Source organism: Thamnophis elegans, chromosome 3 (assembly GCF_009769535.1).
Source record: "Thamnophis elegans isolate rThaEle1 chromosome 3, rThaEle1.pri, whole genome shotgun sequence".
Taxonomy (NCBI): domain Eukaryota; kingdom Metazoa; phylum Chordata; class Lepidosauria; order Squamata; family Colubridae; genus Thamnophis; species Thamnophis elegans.
This window is the reverse complement of record NC_045543.1, coordinates 59,370,341-59,391,610: the sequence shown is the minus strand read 5'-3', so window position 1 is coordinate 59,391,610 and position 21,270 is coordinate 59,370,341. Positions and strand designations below refer to the sequence as shown.

Below are 21,270 nucleotides of genomic sequence, written 5' to 3'. Positions count from 1 at the left end.
ACTGCAAATATTTAAGAGGTCATTAAAAATTAAAATATTTGTTAAATTTATTCAGGTTCTATTCCATGTGTTCCTCAGATATTGTCGGTTTATCTTACTATCAACCTGGAGTTCCAATATCACATTAAAATTAAAGGACCTTGAAGTATCCAACATCACAGTTTGATTATAATGCAAATAATTCTATTTGTAATTTCCCAGTCAACGGATTAGAAGTTATGCACAATACCTGTAGAAATCCGAAACATAATTTTTTGCATCCTATCAAGGGATTTTTCTTTATTTAATGATACCAAAACATCTCCTTCATGTTGTATCAGTACAGGGAGATAACATTTTAACTAAAAGTCTAAATATTATCTCATGGTTGACAGCTTTTCAGAAAAGATTGGACTAGAATTATTGAGGGTACTACTTTCTGCAATTTTTTGTAAGGAAAAATTATTAAAATGTTAACATCTTATTGTGGTATAGTATACATACATGTGCAAAACTTCAATAATAGCCTACACTGTGGTAGACAAAAGTGAAAATACTATCCAGATATTTTACCAGTATAAGGAACAAAACACTAATGCTATCTGGCAGGAATAGTCAACATTCAAAAGTTAGGCTTAAGATACAGAAGGATCACGACAGACTTGAACATTGGGCGCTATCTAACAAAATGAATGCAATGGTGAAAAAGTAAGGTTCTACATTTAGGCAAGAAAACAAAATGCATAGGTACAGTATATGTGTACTCACTCAATAGCAGTAACTGTGAGAGGTATTTTTGAGTCCTAGTGGACAACCATTTAAATATGACCTAGCAGTGTGCAGCAGCTGCCAAAAAACCAACAGAGTTATAGGCTGCATAAACAGAGGGGTAGAATCACGATCACGTGAAGTGTTAATACAATTTTATAATGCCTTGGTAAGGCCATTCTTGGAATACCGCATCCAGTTTTGGTCGCCACAATGTAAAAAGATGTTGAGACTCTAGAAAGAGTGCAAACAAGAACAACAAAGATGATTAGGAGATTGAAGGCTAAAACATATGAAGAATGTTTGCAGGAACTGGGTATGTCTAGTTTATATATATATTATATATATATATAATAAATGTATGTATGTATGTATGTATGTATGTATGTTGTTGGTGCTGGCTGTGGGTCCGTTGTTGTTTTGTTGTAATGGCCTGGGGTGGTGGGGGGCTCGTTTGTTTACCAGGGCTGGTTTCCAGATGTCTGGTAGGCGGGAGGTATCGTCACGTTTATTCATGTTGTGGGGGTGTTTCTCTATTTTGATAGCTTCCATAATTATTCTCTTGTTGAAGTGTTCAGTTTTGGAGATTAACCTGGTTCCTTCAAAATGTCCTATGTATGGAAAGAAAATGTATGGTTTTGTAGAAAACCAAGGAGTCTACAAAATACCATGCAAAATCTGCCATGCAACATACATAGGACAAACGAACAGGAGAATAAATGCACACATCGCAGAATACAAGAACGCAGTCAGAAAAAAAGAAAAAAAACTTCCTCCCTTTTCCAGCACCTTAAAGCTACAGGACATGAAATTAATTGAAGGAATCAGGTTAATCTCCAAAACTGAAGACTTCAACAAGAGAATAATTATGGAAGCTATCGAAATGAGAAATGCCCCCCACAACATGAATAACTGACCTCCCACCTACCAGACATCTGGAAACCAGCCCTGGTAAACAAACGAGTCCCACCCACCACCCAGGCCGTTACAACACAAAACAACAACAGATCCACAGGCCACCAATCATGATACAGCCACCCATCCAATCAATCCACTTACTGAAATAAAGCCAGCACTCCACACACACACCACCATTTATAGAATTTTATTTAGAGATATATGTGTGTGTGTGTGTGTATTTTATTTGTGCTGATAAATAAAAGGGACACAATACATACACACACACACCACACACCACATAATAATGAAGATAAGCAACATTAGACTAAATAGCATATACAATAAACAAACAGATGTAACTAAATAACCATCCTGAGATTTGGACACAGCACATATAATTCAAGAATCTGATTACACACTTATGCTACAAAACTGTGAACTAACTTCTCTGGTCCCTTGTTTCTTTTTTGCTAACTGTTATTAGTGTAAAAATTTTGTATTTAGACTTAATATGGTTGCCCATCTAGTGAACCATAAAGATATGACTCATAGCAACAGTGGTAACCAGAGGTGGTATTCAGCAGGTTCTGACCAGTTCAGGAGAACCGGTAGCAGAAATTTTAAGTAGTTTGGAGAACCAATAAATACCACCTCTGACTGGCTCTGCCCTCATCTATTCTCTGCCTCCTGAGTCCTAGCTGATGGGGAGGAAATGGGGATTTTGCAGTAACCTTCTCCTAGAGTGGGGAGGGATTAGAGATTTTACAGTATCCTTCCCCTGACACACCCACCAAGTCATGCCCACAGAACCGGTAGTAAAAAAATTGAATCCCGCCACTGGTGGTAACCATATAAAAAATTAAAAACCATCTCCCCCCCCCCAGCTCCCTAAAACAATACCCTTCAGTACCTAAGCAATATCAATCACTGGGCTCCAGCCTCATCCTGCTCCAAAGCCTAGGGAAAAAGCCACCTTTTAAGGTGTTCCAAAAAGTTTGAAATATTTTTTTTTGCCTATTATGGGAGTATTACCAATTGAAGTGATGTCCTTGTTGTGATTTGTGGATGGGTGAATACATTGGCAGAGGTAATTGTTAACTATTGATTGATAACCCTAATCCTTTTAGCTGGGGAAAAAAAGCCCAAAACAGATAAAATAAGCAAACATAATCAACTGGTGCACAAAGTGGGCAAAAACATTTTGGCTAGCCCAGTGTTTCTCAACCTTGGCAACTTGAAGATGTCCGGACTTCAACTCCCAGAATTCCCCAGCCAGCAAATGCTAGCACAAAAAGAACAAGGGTCCTTCTAAGTCTTGCACTTTTGCAAATCTAGCAGTAGATGCAACACAGGTCTCAAATCTAATTATTTCACTATAGCCAGGAAAGTTAATAACTGAATAATTATGGATTTATTAAACAAGAGCTATGCATTCATTTTCCTGGGAATATTACTTAAATGATATGCCTCTGCCTTGCCTTCAGCCAATAACCAATTCCAGCCCCACTAGCTTTTGAGGTTAATCCATGTCACTAATGGGCACAAATGACACTTATTTGCAAAAAAGAGAGATAAACCTGAAAATGGGGAAACTCTGAAAGAAGTTCACATTTTTATTTTAAAAATAGTTTACGCTAACATCTCTGCTTTAAAAAGCAAAACTAAGAAAAACTTAAAAAAGATCTATATTCTAATTAAAAACAGCATTCTGAAATAAAGCCCATATCACCATTGTGCTTTATCTTAAAATGGACTTACAGTTCTTAGGATGTAATTTTCTTAATCTTTGCCCAACTCTTATCCTTATTGCCCAAAATGTCTAAAAGGAAAAAATAGTTCTTCAGCAGGTGTTTCTTATAGTTTACAAAAGTAAAATTTCCAATCCTTAACCCCGTTAACACGAAACAGGTTACAACCTGAAAAATACAGGTAGTCCTTGACTTACAACAGTTCACTTAATGACTGTTCAGTTACAAAGGCACTGAAAAAAGTGACTTATGACCATTGTTCAGTTACTACCTTTGTAACATCCCTATGATCATGTGACCAAAATTCAGGTGCTTGGAAACTGTTTCATGCTTATGACAGTTGCCGCATCCCTGGGAATCACGTGATCCCCCTTTGCAACCTTTTGACAAGTGAAGTCAATGGGGAAGCCAGATTCACAACCGTGTTCCTAATTTAACAACTGCAGTGATTCACTTAACTGTGGCAAGAAAAGTCGTAAAATGGGGCAAAATTCAAAACTTAACAAATGTCTCACTTAATAATTATAAATTTTGGGCTCAATCATAGTAAGTCAAGGACTACCTGTAACATTCTCTTTAAAATGTTAGCTAGAGTAACTTCCGTTACTTAATAACTATGATCTGGACTCCAGGACACTGCAACTGTCATAAGAATGAACCAAGTGCATGAATTTTGGTCACATGATCATGGTAAAATACAATAATAATAAAAAAACTTGGGGGTTAACAAAAAAATAAGGCAGCCCTCTGAAACTACAGCTTCATCTTAATCCAGGGCTCCAACCACAGGATATTCCCTCCTTGCAAAATGTAACAGTTTCTGGAGTTACTGCCGCTTTAAATCCAAATGGAGGGCGGGGCCTGAGAAAGTAAGCGTGCTCTGGTAATCTCTCGGGGCCCCTCCGCTTGGGTCTAATTCTTTCCCACCAATCGCGTTGCTGCGTGAAATGGAGCTTAGGAGCCCGTCAGGTTGTTTTTCCTCATTGGGTAGCCTCTCTAAATTGCCTGACTCACTCGATTTCTTGACGAAGCAAAAAAATAAATAAATCAGGCAATATGCGGGACAGCCCTAAGTTGAATTTCTGCGCGGAACGGAACAAAAGGACCCCCGCGCCAAATTCAAGCGGACGAAGCGGAAAAGTCGCTGGAGCGGCTGCTGGTCAAGTCGGTTGGGAAGGAAAGCAGCCCTGCCTGGCGGTGAGGACTAATGCCGTTTGAGGGGAATCGGAGTCTCCTAAATTATTAGGGGCCCAAATATCCGCTAGGGTTTTTGTTTTTTGTTTTGCTCCCGCCGCATCTTAAACTAATCAAAGGACACTTTTAGACTGTCAATCAAGGGACTTTTAGGTCGACATAAATCCGATTAAATCCAACACTTCGAATTCGGATTCCCTTTTCTAGAAAAAAATAACCCGTAGTAGAAACTTTTAAAGGCAGGGCGGGGTATACCAGACGTGGATGGATCTATAGTTTTGTTTGTCAATTGTTTGGCTTATACCGGGTAGGCAGTTTGGAAAATATCTAAAATGTCTTATTGCAAGTTTTGTGTTTTGAACATAGGGATCTTTATTATTTAGCTCATCTAGATGCAGCGTCGCACACCTAAGTGACATATGACCATTTGTCACAATTAGGACCATTGCAACATCCTCGTGGTCATGTGATTAGAATTCAGATGCTTGGCAATGGGTTCATACTTATAACCATTGCAGCGTCCTGAGGTCCTGGGATCCCCTTTTTGCGACCTTTTGAGAAGCAAAGTCAATGGGGAAGCCAGATTCACTTAACTGTGTTACTAACTTACCAACTGCAGTGATTCGCCTAACAACTGGGGCAAGAAAAGCCGTAAAATGGGTCCAATTGTTTATGCAACAAATGCCTCACTTAACAACAGAATGTTGGATTCAATTGTGATCATGTCAAGGACTACCTGTTTATTCTAACTGCATTTACCTAAACAAGAGTGTGGGCTGCAACCTAAATAGTACCAAGAATTTTGTGGGTTTTGTCTCAACGAGGATAATTAATATAAGCTTGTTACTCATGTTGAGATACATTTTTGTCAAATGGTTTTTTTTAAAGATACGCTGTCAATTCCTCATATATATTCTCTGGGCTACAAAGCAAATATTAATTGTTCCCACATAATATGGGAGGTCTAATAATGATGAAGTCAGTGGGACTTAATTTGTGATCTTGCTTTTTTTGTATCAAGATGATGTATATAATCCATTTATATAGAAATGATCTGTTGAATAATGGAACAAATGTTTGTTTTATAGGTTGGAGGTGAATATATTTGTAATTTATAGGAAAATAAGCAGAAATGTACATCAGGTCAATTGTTCTTGAAGGTTTTAAGTCTTACGCTCAGAGAACAGAGGTTAATGATTTTGACCCTCTATTCAATGCTATTACTGGCTTAAATGGAAGTGGCAAATCAAATATCCTGGACTCCATCTGTTTTTTATTGGGAATCACCAATCTGTCACAGGTAAGTACATATCTCTCAAATATTGGCTACCTTTAAAAAATCCTGCTCTTAGCATGTTTACTACTGCCTCTTGGACTAGCTCTGAAGTATATTTTAGGAGGGTTCTCTTCTTAAAATTCAACATAAATCCTGATAATGTATATTGATCTTTATTTGCAAGAGAATGATAATTTAACATGGCAAATTGATAAAAGTATAACATTGGGGAAAAATTCAGTTGAATTTTGGCCATGGGCCTATTCATAAATATTTTTTATAAACATAAATTTTGAGAAGGACAGACTCCGATAAACTTTTATAATAAGTTTTGCCTATACCACATCCCTTAAAATCGGTTTACCCGGTCTCTCTTGAGTGAACTGAATTGTAGATTGGAATGATGGGTTGACAATACATGTAAATGTACAAAAGGTTTATGCAGGAGCATAATATTTGTTTTTAATAGAATCAGTACATTTATTTTGTGATGCAATCCTATAACCCAAGCATCCCTATCTGTTTATCTTAGTGATATCATTTTGTCTTAAAATTCATTTTAGGTGAGAGCTTCCAACTTGCAAGATCTTGTTTACAAAAATGGGCAGGCTGGAATTACTAAGGCTTCTGTTTCTATCACTTTTGATAATTTTGATAAGAAGCAGAGTCCACTAGGATTTGAGAATCATGATGAGATAACAGTCACAAGACAGGTGAGCCAATGTAATAATGTCTTAAACATTTCTGTAAAGGATGTCCTTACAGTATTTTTAAAAATTGGTGCAAGTAGAAAAAATGAAAACCTTGATTTCTTTTTTCTAAATAGTTTTGAAGTTAGGTCATTTTTAAAACAGTATATGCTAAATATCAATTTGTTTGAGATGATAAGATGATACATGCTAATAGTCCTTTATCATTCTTTTTAAGGTGGTGATTGGAGGCAGAAATAAATACTTAATCAATGGTGTCAATGCAAACAATACCAGAGTACAAGATCTCTCTGCTCTGTTGGATTGAATGTCAATAATCCTCATTTTCTTATTATGCAGGTAATGAAGTATATGTTCATAATCTTCCTTTTTTAAAATTGTATTGTTCTTCTAGATTTTAAACTTGTGGTGCTTTTTATCACGGTTGCGTGAGGTGGGGGTGGGAGGCACCGTTCTTCGGTGGTCTCCTCCTACCTCTCGGACAGGTCGCAGTCGGTGTTGGTTGGAGGGCAGAGATCGACCCCTAGGCCCCTTAGGTATGGGGTGCCGCAGGGTTCGGTCCTTTCCCCCGTCCTGTTTAACATCTACATGAAGCCGCTGGGTGAGATCATTCGGCGGCACGGGATAAAATATCACCAGTATGCAGACGATACACAGCTGTATCTGTCCGCCCCCGTGCCATCTCAGTGAAGCGGTTGACGTGATGTGTCAGTGCCTGGAGGCTGTGAGGGTCTGGATGGGGGTAAACAAACTTGCACTCAATCCTGACAAGACCGAGTGGCTTGTGTGTTTCCCTCCCAACAATTGGCCAAGTATTCCATCTCTCAGGCTGGGGGGGTGAAATTGTATGCCCCTCAGACAGGGTTCGCAATTTGGGAGTCCTCCTGGACAGCTGACTTTAGAACACCATTTGTCGGCTGTGACCAGGGGGGCATTTGCCCAGGTTCGCCTGGTGCACCAATTGCGTCCCTACCTCGCAACAGTCACTCATGCCCTTGTGACCTCAAGACTGGACTACTGCAATGCGCTCTACATGGGGCAGCCCTTGAAGAGCATTCGGAGACTTCAGCTTGTCCAGAATGCAGCGCGAGCGATTGTGGGTGCACCCCGGTACACCCATGTTACACCTATCCTCCGCGAGCTGCACTGGCTGCCTATTGGTCTCCGGATATGCTTCAAGGTGCTAGTCGTCACTTATAAAGCCCTTCATGGTATTGGACCTGGGTACTTGAGAGGCTGCCTGCTGCCAATTACCTCCAACAGACCTATTAGATCCCACAGACTAGGCCTCATCTGAATCCCATCTATCGGCCAATGCCGATTGTCTACCACCCGGAGGAGGGCCTTCTCTGTGGCTGCTCCGGCCCTCTGGAACGAGCTCCCCGTGGAGATTTGGACCCTTACCACCCTTCAGGCTTTCCGCAAAGCCCTTGGTATGAGCCAAGGTGGCGCAGTGGTTAAATGCAGCACTGCAGGCTACTGCTAGATCAGCAGTTCAGCGGTTCAAATCTCACCGGCTCAGGGTTGACTCAGCCTTCCATCCTTCCGAGGTGGGTAAAATGAGGACCCAGATTGTTGGGGGCAATATGCTGACTCTCTGTAAACCGCTTAGAGAGGGCTGAAAGCCCTATGAAGCGGTATATAAATCTACTGCTATTGCTATTAAAACCTGGCTGTTCCGACAGGCCTGGGGCTGACGAGTTCCCGTCCCCGCTCGAATTGTGTGGCTGTGGATTGTTTTTAAATCCTTTCTGTAGTTGCTTGTTTGTTGTTTTTCCTCTTGTCTGTATCCCCTACCTTTGGTTTGTGAGCCGCCCTGAGTCCCTCCAGGAATAGGGTGGCATATAAGTGCAATCAAATCAAATCAAATTTAATATGCCCTTCTCCTGTTTTTAAACTCACCTTTCCTTGTCAAAACCTAATTAGCTTCTGCTAATTCAGCCCAGAATTAAACGTATGATATCTTGTTCTTTCTTTATTGGTTACAATTGGTTGCATGCCTCTAGTGTCAAAAAGGATATTGCAGGGATATCTCTGATCATCTTGTAAAACTATAGGTGGAAAAACATAGTAACAAAGCTTTCCATGAGCTACCATTCTGCCCAATTGTTTTGTTCCAAATGTGCTATGATTGTCCCATTCTAGATGCTCCTTTCTCTTCCAAAGGAAATAAGCACCATAATTCACTATATGTAGATTATTATAAGGCCTTTAAAATACTAAGATATTAATGGCTGGCTATTTTCCTTTCTATCTTAGGGCCGAATTACCAAAGTACTCAATATGAAGCCTCCAGAGGTAAGCATGACTTTCTATTAATGTGATTTTTATCTTTTAAACAGCTTGATCTGTGGTTGTATTATATTTTTATTACTGCTATTCTAGATATTGGCTATGATTGAAGAAGCAGCTGGCACAAGAATGTATGAGTGTAAGAAACTTGCAGCACAAAAAACTATTGAGAAAAAAGAAGCAAAACTCAAAGAAATTTGCACGGTACATTATGGTTACTTGATCCTATATTTAGATTAATCTTCTTAAGAAAATAAAATTGCTGTGGTTCAATTTGAGAATAGAAAAATTAAGTACATCTTGCTTTTATTTACAGATTTTAGAGGAAGAAATCACACCCACCTTGCAAAAACTGAAAGAGGTATTTACAGTTTAAACTAAACAGTTTACAATAAAACTCGAGTCCTACAAACTGATTGTGTGCAGCATTATAAACTATTGTCTATTTAACTATTAAATTATTATTAAATTATTAACTATTTAATTCATTGTGTTCAAGCAACCTCAATCAAAAGCAAAGAACATTATCTCTTATTATACAGCTATTACCAGTAATCCTACTGAATTCAGTGTGATTTACTATTAAGCAAGTTACAAATCCCAGCTTGCTAATGGAAATTCTGAAATAATTTGATTCAATGAGATTAGACTTTGCATTTTATTTCTATTGCACCCATGGGCAAAATCCCAAAATATGAAAGTGGAAAAGTATTTATGCAATAAAAATTCCCCCCTTTCCTTCGATTCATCATCATGAGCAACTGTGGAGAACCGCAAGAAAGAGAAGGAATCTCTCAGTTTCTTTTATGCAGAACAGCTATTCTGTCATACAGCTAGTCCTCGACTTAAAACAGTTTTAGTGATCATTCAGAGTTACAACAACACTGCAAAAAATGACCTATGACCATTTTTCACAGTTACGACCTTTGCAGCATCTCCATGATAATGTGATCAAAGTGCAGATGCTTGGTAACTGGTTCATATTGACTGTTGCTGTGTCCCAAGGTCATGTGATCATCTTTTGTGATGACCTTCTGACAAGCAAAGTCAATGGGGAAGCCAGATTCACTTAACAACCAGGTTACTGGTGGAGCCACAGTGGTGCAGTGGTTAGAGTGAAGTACTGCAGGCTGCTACTGCTGATCACCGGCTGCCATCAGTTTGGCAGTTCAAGTCTCATCAGGCTCAAGTTTGACTCAGCTTTCCCTCCTTCTGAGGTCGATAAAATGAGGACCCAGATTGTTGGGGGCAATATGCTGACTCTGTAAACTGCTTAGAGAGGACTGTAAAAACACTGTGAAACGGTATACGTCTAAGTGCTATTGCTATTATTAACTTATCAACTGGGGCAAGAAAGGTTGTAAAACAGAGCAAAACTCACTTAACAAATGTCTCAACAACGGAAATTTAGGCTCAATTGTGATTGTAAGTTGAGGACTACCTGTATTCTAATGAAATAAAGGTTATCCTTAACTTATGACCACAATTGAGCCCAAAACATCTGTTGCTAAGCAAGACAGTTGTTAAGTGAGTTTTGCTCCATTTTACAGTCTTTCATGTTCCACTTGTTAAGTGAGTTTTGATTATGTGATGTATTACTACTGGTTCTGTGGGCGTGGCTTGGTATGCATGGTAGGGGAAGGATACTGTAAAGTCTCCATTCCCTTTCCACTCAAGGGGAAGGTTACTGCAAAATCCCCATTCCCTCCCGATCAGCTGGGACTTGGGAGACAGAAAATAGATGGGGGCAGGGCCAGTCAGAGGTAATACTCAAAATTTCTGCTACGGTTCTCCAGAATTGGTCAGAACCTGCTGAATACCACCTCTGTTGTGATGATAGGATACTACAATGGTCAAAAGTGTGAAAAATGGTCACATGTCATTTTTCAGTGCGGTTGCAACTTTGAACTGTCACTAAATAAACTCTTGTAAATGGAAGACTTCCTGTATATTATGGCTTGCTGTAGCTGTCAATGATGCATTATTTTATTTGCCTAACCAGGAACGATCCTCCTATTTGGAATACCAAAAAGTTGTGAGAGAGATAGAACATCTGAACCGTCTGTATGTGGCGTATCAGTTTACAATAGCTGAAGAAACCAAGGGACATTCTGCTGATGTGCTGAAGGAGATGGAAAACAGCATTTCAAAACTTCAAGAAGAGATGACTGAAAATGGGAAGAAAGTGAAGGAACTTAGCAAAGAAATATCAGAGATGGAAAAGAAAAGGGATCAAGTAAGACCTGTCCAGTTACTTTATTACAATATGCTAATATGAATAGTAAAACTCATTTTAGCCACTTTATTAAAATTATAGGCTGCTCATGTGTAAAAAATAAAACTAGAGAGTTTTATTTGTTTGAAGAAATAATGACATTAGAAACATGTTTAATACAATTAATTGAACAACGAGAAGCTAGTAAAGTGTTCAGAATGACATTACATATATCCAGTTATCTAGATCAGGGGTCCCCAACACCAGAACTACGGCCCACTACTGGGCTGCAGCCCACTTGGAATTGGGCTGCACAAGCAGGGGGGGGGCATGTGTGCGAACCTCCATTTGTGCGAGTGGAAGGTACTCATGCTTGTGCGTAAAGCTCCACATTCAGCCATGCACCTGTCGTTCTCACAGAATCATCCCCCCCTTGCAATTCTACCAAGCTGGAAAGGTTGGGGACCAGTGAACTAGGTAACAATGGGTTACAACAAAAAGAAGAGTCTTTGTCCAGAAGTTGTTTCTAATCCTGTAAATGTTAATCCACTTTTGAACACTAAACAGTGGTATAGAGCCGAGGTGGTTCAGTGTTTAGACTGCAGTTGAATGTTACCTGCAGTTCAACAATTCAAATCTCACTGGCTCAAGGTTGACTCAGCCTTCCATCCTTCCGAGATGGGTAAAATGAGGACCCAGATTGTTGGGGGCAATAGGCTGACCCTGTAAACCGCTTAGAGGGGGCTGTAAAGCACTATGAAGTGGTATATAAGTCTAAGTGCTATATTGCTATAGCCAGGTCAGAAAGGCTCAAACTTGCTATAGTTCAGGGCACTGAGCAAGCATGTTTAATGCCTGGATTCATAGAGCGCTAACTCACAAACTGGCATAAAATACTGAACGGGCTACAATCACAGAGTATGTTAAGCTGATATCATGAACAGGGGCTTTGTATAATGTGTAAGCATAGAATGTGCTTTACTGTAAAAAGATTTTCCGTGTGCTCCATAGTTAAGTTCCTGTTTGGTACAGAATCATTCAAGAAGCTGACATTCAGGGAAGGATTTTAATTGTTAATTGTCTTTTGTTTCATTCTCATTTTTCTTGTGTTAGTGAAGGGCCTGAGGAAGATGTGTAGAGGTACTATTGCAAACATAAATCTGCTTCTACTAAAACAAATTGTATCCATAGGAATTTGGTGGTGCGCTCCATTCTCTAGAGGAAGGTCTTGCCGAGATTCAGAGAACTGATACCAAAGTACAAAGTACCCTTGCTATCAAAAAGCAAAATTTACAAAGTGAAGAGAAAAAGCGGAATGAATTGGTTAAAGCCATGGAAGAGGTAAGCAATGGAAATGCTCTTTAAAATATACACTATTCCCCCCCCCCGTACAATTATATTCATGATAAGCATATGTTTGAAAATATATAGTGTACTGTATACAAGTACTTCTACACTAGGATATCACAGTATTTTAAAAGTACATATAGTTTTCACTTAGTTCGGTAATCCTTCAAAGTTATGATGACACCAAAACAGGAAATTTTATGACTGGTCCTCAAAGATGTGGCTGTCACAGCGCCCCTCTGATCAAGTAATTGCGATTCGGTTGCTTGGCAACCAGTGTTCATGTACGGTGGTTACAGCATCCACTGTCACATGATCACCACTCACAACCTTCACAGTTGGTTTCAGGCAAGCAAAGCGAATGGGAAAGCCGACCTGGTCACATGACATTGTGTTGTGGCCCAGCAGGAGCCGTTGGAGCTGCCACCAGCGAGGGGCCCTATGAGTCGGCTCTGGAGGATGAGGACCCTGGACAGGGTTCCGACTCCAAGCAGGGCACAGAGAGACTGGTTGGCCCCCAGGTGGCGCCTAAGCCTTGGACCAGTGGGGAGGAGACAAGGGAGAGTGATCCAGAAGCCAGCAGTGAATTGTTCCTGGATGCACGCCATCGAAGAGCTACTCGGCGTCGGGAACAATTACGTAATTACAGGACGTAATTGCGCTCAGCTGGTGGTCATTAGGCTCCTCTCCAGCCTATAAAAAAGACTGCTGCTGACATGCCCCTCTTGCAGAAGTCAACGCATTGACTAAAGAGAACGTAACTAACTTGGCAGGCTGGATTGCTGTCAAGGTTTGTCTGACTTGCTGCCAAGGTTTGTCTGACTTGCTGCCAAGGTCCTTATCTGTTTGCTTGGCTTTCAGCCACCGAGATTTTGGCTTCTTGCTATTAAAAGTACATTCTAGCTAAGCTTGTTTCGGCTTTCATTACTGGACAGAGGAGGGGGTCAAAGCACATTGTATAATGACCTACAGCTGAAACGGATACAACTTGGCACAGTCATGTGACGTTTTACTTTATGACCACATAAATGAACTTTATGAACACAGTGAGGCTTATTTCTAAATAATTATATGTAGATGTGATCTAAACTGCAGAAAAGTGCCAAAACAGGGCCGGATTCAGGATTGGCCAGCCAAATTAATTATTCCTTTAGGATTACTGTTGTTTTAATTCTCGACTTTCATTGGAACTTTATTATGGGATAAAGTAGGTTTGCACTTAGCTTTTCTTATTAATTTGTATTTTTTTCCTTTTTTAAATTGGCCTTTTAATCATACTTCTGTTTTGTTTTAGGATTCTAAAGCTTTAGCTTTGAAGGAAAAAGAAGTGAAGAAGTTGAGTGATGCTTTGAGTGTTCTTCAAGAGGAAAACAGTAAAGACACTGAGGCTCTGGTTGCAGCACAGCAGCATTTCAATGCAGTGTCAGTTGGACTGTCCAGCAGTGAAGATGGGGAAGATGCTACTCTTGCTGGACAGATGATGACTTGCAAGAATGACATAAGCAAAGCAGAGACAGAAGCAAAACAAGTAAGTAATAAATGTGTCTCTGGGCAAATTGGGTGCACCATATGATTCAAATGCCATGTACAGATAATCCTTGTCTTACTATCGTAATCTCCTTTTAAAGACCCCATAAATCCCTTGCGGGGTGGAGTCTGGGCAGCTGAATGGATCTAGCAGTGTGCTTTTTAATGGCCGGATGCCCTTCTTGTCCCCAATGTGGAGTTTTGTTCGGCAGATACATTCTCAGTGTGCCCAAAGAGAGGAATATCTGCCCCTACCTAGGATCGAACTCACAGCCTTCTGATTGTGAGGTGAGAGCTCCACCTCTAGGCCACTTCAGCACTCTGTCTTACGATCATAATGGAGCCCAAAATTTCTGTCATAAGTCATGATGGTAGTAAGTCACATGACCAGACACTTTTATGATTTCTTTGCTGTGGTCATTAAGTGAATACAGTTGTTGTTAATGGAATGCTGTGGACATGAAGCAAATCTATGTATTCCTATGGGTGTTTTTTGCTGGAAACTTAAAAAAGGTCAGGAATGAGGAAAAAAACATTGTTAATTGTGGTCTCGTGACCACAGAACACTGCAATCGGCCATAAAAGTGAGACTGTTGCCAGTGTCCATCAGAACTCTAAAATTGGGTTGTCAGTAGCTTTTGGGTGGGGGTCTGTCATAACTTCAAATAGTTAAGTGAGGAGTACCTGTATCAAAATAACTTAAACACTGTTGTGAGCTGTGGGATTTCAACTCATGAAGTCAGATAGTTGACTACAAAAGCAGTGATAAAAAGAAGTATCTGGAATAAGGAAGGGATTGAAGAAGAGGGTTTGTTTGTTTTTTGGAATCCAATATATATTTTCTGCATTAAAGATGAGCTTTTTTCATCTTCTATTATGGGCTCTCTTGAATTTTAATTTGCTGCCATGAATTCTACACCTCTTCCTAAGTTCCATTAATATGCTCCTAAATAGCTGGAAGAGAATGTAAATATCATTTTTAAAAATGTTTTCTCTTGTTACATCAGGACATTTGAGCCAATGTGTACTACTGTAAAATATATTCTGCTCTGCCTACATTCATTGGTCAAACCCTAAAAGCATCCATTTTCTAAATTGCCATTTGTTAAAAATTGCAATAAGGGAGAGATTCATAGGCACAATGGTCCCCATCAGCCTTCCCTTGACGATTGCATGTTAAGAACATTCTTAGCAATAGTCACTTTCTCTGATTAGATATTAATATTTGGCCTCATTCCTGATTCATTCCCTCTTGGCCAGATTGCCAAGGATTACAATTGAGGATTACAGGTGGAGGAAGAAGTTGGCTGCCCAAATTGTTCTCTTGGAAATCATTGTTTCCTTAATGTGGAGTTGGGAAAACATTATATAACCATGATAGCGAACCTATGGCACACGTACCACAGGTGGCATGCAAAGCCCTCTCTGCGGGCACCCCAGCTCAGCTCCATTGCACATGCGTGCGTGCCTCCTGCTGGCTAGCTGGTTTTCGGGTCTCTGCAGCGCATGCGTAGGGACAGGCGCATATGGGAGACTGCAGGCGCATATGGGAGCGCATATGGGAGACATATGTACATGCATGGGGAGTGTCAGCCCTTCTTCATTCAAAAATCAGGAAAGAAAACCACAGGACTCCATTGATAGAAATCAAGTGTACTTTTACTAATTATAAATGAATAGAAGCGAAGCTAAGCGAAGTCTGATTATTTAGGCACGAAAGCGAATAAATATTGTATATATAATACAATATAGAGAGAGGGGGGGGGGGAGAGAAAGTCAGGAAATATGGAAAACTAGGGCTTGTCAGGATAAGCAGAATAGAACTGGCGGAGCAACTCAGGGGCCCGGACATTTGTCCACCCATTCGGCATGAGAAGGGGAAAATGCTTCCAAGCCACCAGGTACCGAATACGATTCCGCCGCCTGCGGGAGTCCAAAATTTCGTGAACTTTGAAATGCTGTTCACCATCAATCAACAGCGGGGCGGGCGGCGGATCAACAGGCAGACGTAAAGACGAAAAACAAACAGGCTTAATGAGGTTAACGTGAAAAACAAGATAGACCCAGCTGAGGTGTTTAGGCAGCTGTAGGCGAACGGAAACAGGATTGATGACCTTGATAATAGGAAATGGGCCAACATATTTAGGCCCTAACTTCTTGGGTTTCTGGGTAGTTTGAAGAAACTTGGTGGACAGATAAACCTGATCACCCACTTTGTAATCAGAAGGCTCAGTCCGTTTCTTATCTGCCTGTTTCTTATGTGCGCGATGCGCAGCCTCCAAAGTTTGAAGTGCTAAAGGCCAAACATGCCGAAGGCGATCACTCCACTCAGAGAGAGATGAAACATGCGGTTGCTCACGAGGAACTTCAGGAATAGGCACAAAATCCTGTCCAGATACTACCCGGAAAGGGGTGAAACCAGTGCTGCTATGCACAGAATTATTATAAGCCACCTCCGCATGTGGCAACAAGTCCACCCAATCATCTTGCTGGTAGTTGATGAAACAACGTAAGTACTGTTCCAGAACAGAATTAGTCCTCTCACAAGCCCCATTAGTCTGAGGGTGGTGGGCGGAGCTTAAGCCCTGGGCGGAGCCAATCCGCTTAAGAAATTCCCTCCAAAACACGGAGGTGAATTGCACACCCCTATCCGAAATGATGCGATCAGGCAACCCATGTAAATGGTAAACGTGAGAAATGAACATTTTTGCAAGAGCCTTAGCAGATGGAATCGTGGGGCAAGGGACGAAGTGGATTTGCTTGGAGAACAAGTCGGTAACCACCCAGATAATGGTGTGCCCCTGGCTCTCAGGGAGTTCGACAATGAAGTCCATAGAGATCTCCCTCCACGGGGCGACAGGGCGAGTCACAGTCTGGAGCAAACCCTGCGGTTTCCCCGGCGGGCGTTTAGCCGGCAACACAAACGGGACAACTGGCGACATAAAGTTCAATGTCCTTTTTCAAAGAAGGCCACCAAAACTGCCGTTTCACGAGATGCAGCGTCTTCACGAAACCAAAATGCCCCGCCATCCGGGAATCATGAGCCCGTTGGAGAACCACCAGACGAAGAGATGCAGGGACGTAAAGTTGCGCCCCAATCCATGGCAACAAGAGCCAAGGTGGCGCAGTGGTTAAATGCAGCACTGCAGGCTACTGCTAGATCAGCAGGTCAGCGGTTCAAATCTCACCGGCTCAGGGTTGACTCAGCCTTCCATCCTTCCGAGGTGGGTAAAATGAGGACCCAGATTGTTGGGGGCAATATGCTGACTCTCTGTAAACCGCTTAGAGAGGCCTGAAAGGCCTATGAAGCGGTATATAAGTCTACTGCTATTGCTATTGCTATTGCTAACTCATCCATCATGGTGCATTCATTTACATGCTGCTGGAACCACTCATCATGAGCGAGGGCGTTCTTGAGATTGGAGAGAAAATCATGGGACATCTCCACTTTAGAACGTGCCTGTTGTCTAGTAACCACAGGAGCAGCAAGGCTTGACGTGGGAACGACCGGCTGGACCACGCTGAGCTTTGAACAGTTGTACTGAGGGAGCCTGGACAAAGCATCAGCCATGAAGTTCTTCCCCCCGGAATGTATTTCAGGGTGAAATTAAAACGATTGAAATGCTGAGCCCAGCGCATCTGCTTAGGGGAAAGTCTCTGGGGAGTTCTCAAAGCTTCTAAATTCTTATGGTCAGTCCACACCTCGAATGGATGCTTAGCGCCTTCTAGAAAATGGCGCCATGTGGCCAAAGCCCAACAAACAGCAAACACCTCCTTCTCTCAGATAGCCCAACGTCTCTCTGTGTCAGTGAGTTTGCAAGAGGTGTATACACAGGGTTGCAAGTTACCTTGATCATTGGCCTGAAGCAATACGGCCCCCACCGCCACGTCGCTGGCATCAGCCTGAACTACAAATAGTGCATCCATGTCCGGGTGCTTCAGAACCGGTTTCTCGGCAAAAAGTCGTTTTAACTTCTCAAAAGCGGCTTGACATTCCATGGTCCAATCCAATGGCTTGCTAGGTCTGGGTTTCGGCCCACCTTTGGACTTCAATAGGTTAGTAATGGGAAGAGCTATCTTAGCAAAAGAAGGGATGAACTGGCGATAGAAATTGGCAAAACTCCAAAATTTTTGCAACTGCCTGCGTGTACGAGGGGCCTCCCACTCAGTGACTGCTTTGACCTTAGCGGGGTCCATCTCCACACCTGCGTGGGAGATACGATAGCCTAGGTAGTCCACCTCCTGATGGAATTCACATTTGGACAATTTGGCATAAAGCTCCGCGGCTCGAAGCTTCTTCAGCACCGTACGCACCAGCTTGATGTGTTCTTCACGTGTTTGCGTAAATAAGGATATTGTCTAAATATACAATAACGTCTTTGTAAAGATGGTCATGCAAGACCTCATTAATCAATTGCATGAAGACCGCAGGCGCCCCCTGCAGGCCAAATGGCATCACACGGAACTGGAAACAGCCCAGGGGACAGTTGAAAGCTGTTTTCCACTTGTCCCATCCTTAATCCGGACTCTATAGTATGCCTCCCGTAAGTCCAGGTTAGTAAAAATGCGGCCCTTGCCCAGTTGGGCTAGCATGTCCTTCATTAGTGGTAATGGATAGAGGTTCTGGGCAGAGATACTGTTTAAATTTTTGAAATTAACACATAATCTGAGAGAGCCATCTTTCTTTTCTCTGAAGAGCACAGGAGCTGCTACCTTGGGTCTAGCTGGTTCAATGAAACCTCTCTCCAAGTTCTTGTCAATGAATTTTCTCATTTCCTCCATCTCCCTAGGAGACATAGAATATATCTGGGGCTTGGGAAGCGCCACTCCAGGTAAAATCTCGATGGTGCAATCAGTGGGTCTGTGGGGAGGGAGCTTATCAGAAGATTTCTCACTAAAGACTCCTTTTAGATCCCAATATTCCTTCGGAATTTTCTCTTCCCCTTCGATTCTCTCCTGCCCCCTGGCTGCAAAGTGGGGTTGGAATCATCAGGGTCTGGGGTTTCAACCTCCCTGTCAGGGGTCGCGCTAGTGCGAATGCGTAGCCACCCCTTCCTCCAGTTAATGCGAGGGTTCCATTTACGAAGCCAGGGGAGTCCTAAAATAAGGGGCCGGTCCATGACAGGTGCCACAATAAAAGTGATTAACTCCTGATGGGTTCCCATTCATCTCTAACGGCTCAGTAGAAAAAGAGCAGGGCCCCACCCGCAATAGAACCATCAATCTGGCAAAAAACAATAGGGGTTTTTTAAGTCCTCAACTTCAACCACAGTTTTTCTACCATCGCCGGACTAATCATACAGCGAGAACAGCCGGAGTCCAGCAGAGCTAAAAGCTTTTCAGTCTCGCCAGCAGATGGCACCCTTAATTCAATAGGGATCAACATGAGGCCTTTGTTTGAACTCACCCAACGATGCGAGCGGTCGTCATCTGATTCATCAGACAAGCTGGAGGTAACCTCACCCTCCTCCTCCTCCGGCTGGAAATGCTGGGGGACATTTTCAGCAGCGCACGCAGCCTCTCTCTTCTTTCCCGGGCCTTGCTTGCCCTCCCCTCTCTTCTGGGTGGGGTGGAGCGGTCTGAGCCAGTTTAACGCGGCAATTCACGGCGCGATGGCCTTCCTTCCCGTAGCGGAAGCACGTGAAAGGCTTGTCTTGCCGGCGAAGCTTCCCTTCCCTTCGCTTCTAGTGCGAGCAGGGGCTTTTTGGGCCGATGGGGGGGGCGACTTCTCCGCTTCTCCCTCTTTCATGCATTGAAGTCTGGCCAAATCTAACTCAATGTCTGCTGCATGTTCATACCTAGCAGTCACTCGGCGGGGAAGGTGTCTGTTAACGCACTGTTGGTAAATTTTTTCATTCAATCCCCCAGCAAACTGATCTAACAAAGCGTCTTCTGGCCATCCCCTCATATAGGCTGACAGCTGTTGAAACTCCTGAATATATTCAGCTACCGGTCTATGACCCTGCTTCAGGGCCATAAATTTCACCTTCCCACGTTTCTCAATCATGGGTCATCAAACCTCCTCTTCATTGCAGCCATAAAGTCATTAAAATTCTCAGGAGAGGGGAATTGCATTGGTGTAAGCCCACCATCCAGTCGGCCGCTTTGTCTTCCAATGAGAGTAAAACCATTCTTACTTTCATATCATCCGTTTCTAAATCAGGACCATAAATTTATATAGTTCCAAATCTGTATGGCAAACAACCCTAACTTCTTGGGATCGCCATTATATTTCACTGTTAAGGGAGGGACTTTTGCCAATCAGCGTCGCCTGCCCCCCTACTCTTGGAGCGGCCCTAGCTGGGGGGGGAGGCTGGTTCTGGGTTTCCTTGCTCCCAACCCCCCTCGGCCTCTTCACCCTCCCTTAACCTATGCATGGAGTACCTTTGTTCAAACTCTTCAGCTTGCTCCCTTTCCAGTGCTCTCCCACAGTTTTTGCGTTCGGACATAGCTTCCTCAAGGAGTCGCATGGCGTGGAACAATTTGTAATCCTCGTCCCCAGCGTCACCCCATTGCTGATTTTTTTCCGGTCACCCCATTCTGCTGATTTTTTTCGGTCTCCTTCTCGTGACTCCTGCATCCAACTCCTCAGATTCCTCTTTTTGCCCCACACCCAAAGTCCATTGGGGACGAACAGTAGGCTCTTCCACTCTTAGATCAGCCAGCCTTTCAGTTAAAGATGGTTCTGCTGCCGCCCCTTCAGTTTCCTCTTCATCACTCACATGCAAAGATATTCTTTTTCTTCTTGTGAGAACACCCCCTCAGTAGGTTGTAGCTCCTGGTGGGGTGGAGGTTGAGACTTCGCTTATTGTCAGCCCTTCTTCATTCAAAAATCAGGAAAAAAACCACAGGACTCCATTGATAGAAATCAAGTGTACTTTTACTAATTATAAATGAATAGAAGCGAAGCTAAGTGAAGTCTGATTATTTAGGCGTGAAAGCGAATATATTGTATAATTCATTCCCCTCCCCTTGGCATCCTGTGCACAGTCCAATCATAATTCTCCCAATTGTCAGGTGTGAGATAACTTCGAAAGGCATCACCAGGATGGAATGCTGGTTCCGTTGGCCTTGGCGGGAAACACTCCTCCTCCACATGCGCAGTAAGGTGGACAGTTCAAAATCTAGAATCTTCCTCCAGCACAACAATCAGTCCCCTCCCAAATACCATGCCCCCCCTCCCCGTTTCAATGGCAGCCGAAGCAGCAGCAAAGCGGAGGCTGACAGGGAAGTTGTGCGTGCATGCCCAGGGAGCGCGGGGAGTCATGCACGCATATGTGGGGGCGAGGCACATGGGGAAGTCACGTTCGATGT

General features: G+C 42.4%; 1 protein-coding gene across 1 annotated transcript in view; it reads left to right on the top strand.

Moving 5' to 3' along the window:
• Nucleotides 1-4,347: 4,347 nt before the first annotated feature.
• SMC2 (structural maintenance of chromosomes 2) overlaps nt 4,348-21,270 on the top strand; it is a 35,094-nt gene continuing 18,171 nt past the window's right edge. The window contains 11 exon segments of the mRNA XM_032212450.1: nt 4,348-4,592; nt 5,678-5,889; nt 6,429-6,578; nt 6,793-6,862; nt 6,865-6,914; nt 8,835-8,873; nt 8,961-9,071; nt 9,184-9,228; nt 10,870-11,103; nt 12,274-12,423; nt 13,724-13,957. Coding sequence (XP_032068341.1) covers nt 5,722-5,889; nt 6,429-6,578; nt 6,793-6,862; nt 6,865-6,914; nt 8,835-8,873; nt 8,961-9,071; nt 9,184-9,228; nt 10,870-11,103; nt 12,274-12,423; nt 13,724-13,957 — 1,251 coding nt within the window. The 5' untranslated portion in view covers nt 4,348-4,592; nt 5,678-5,721.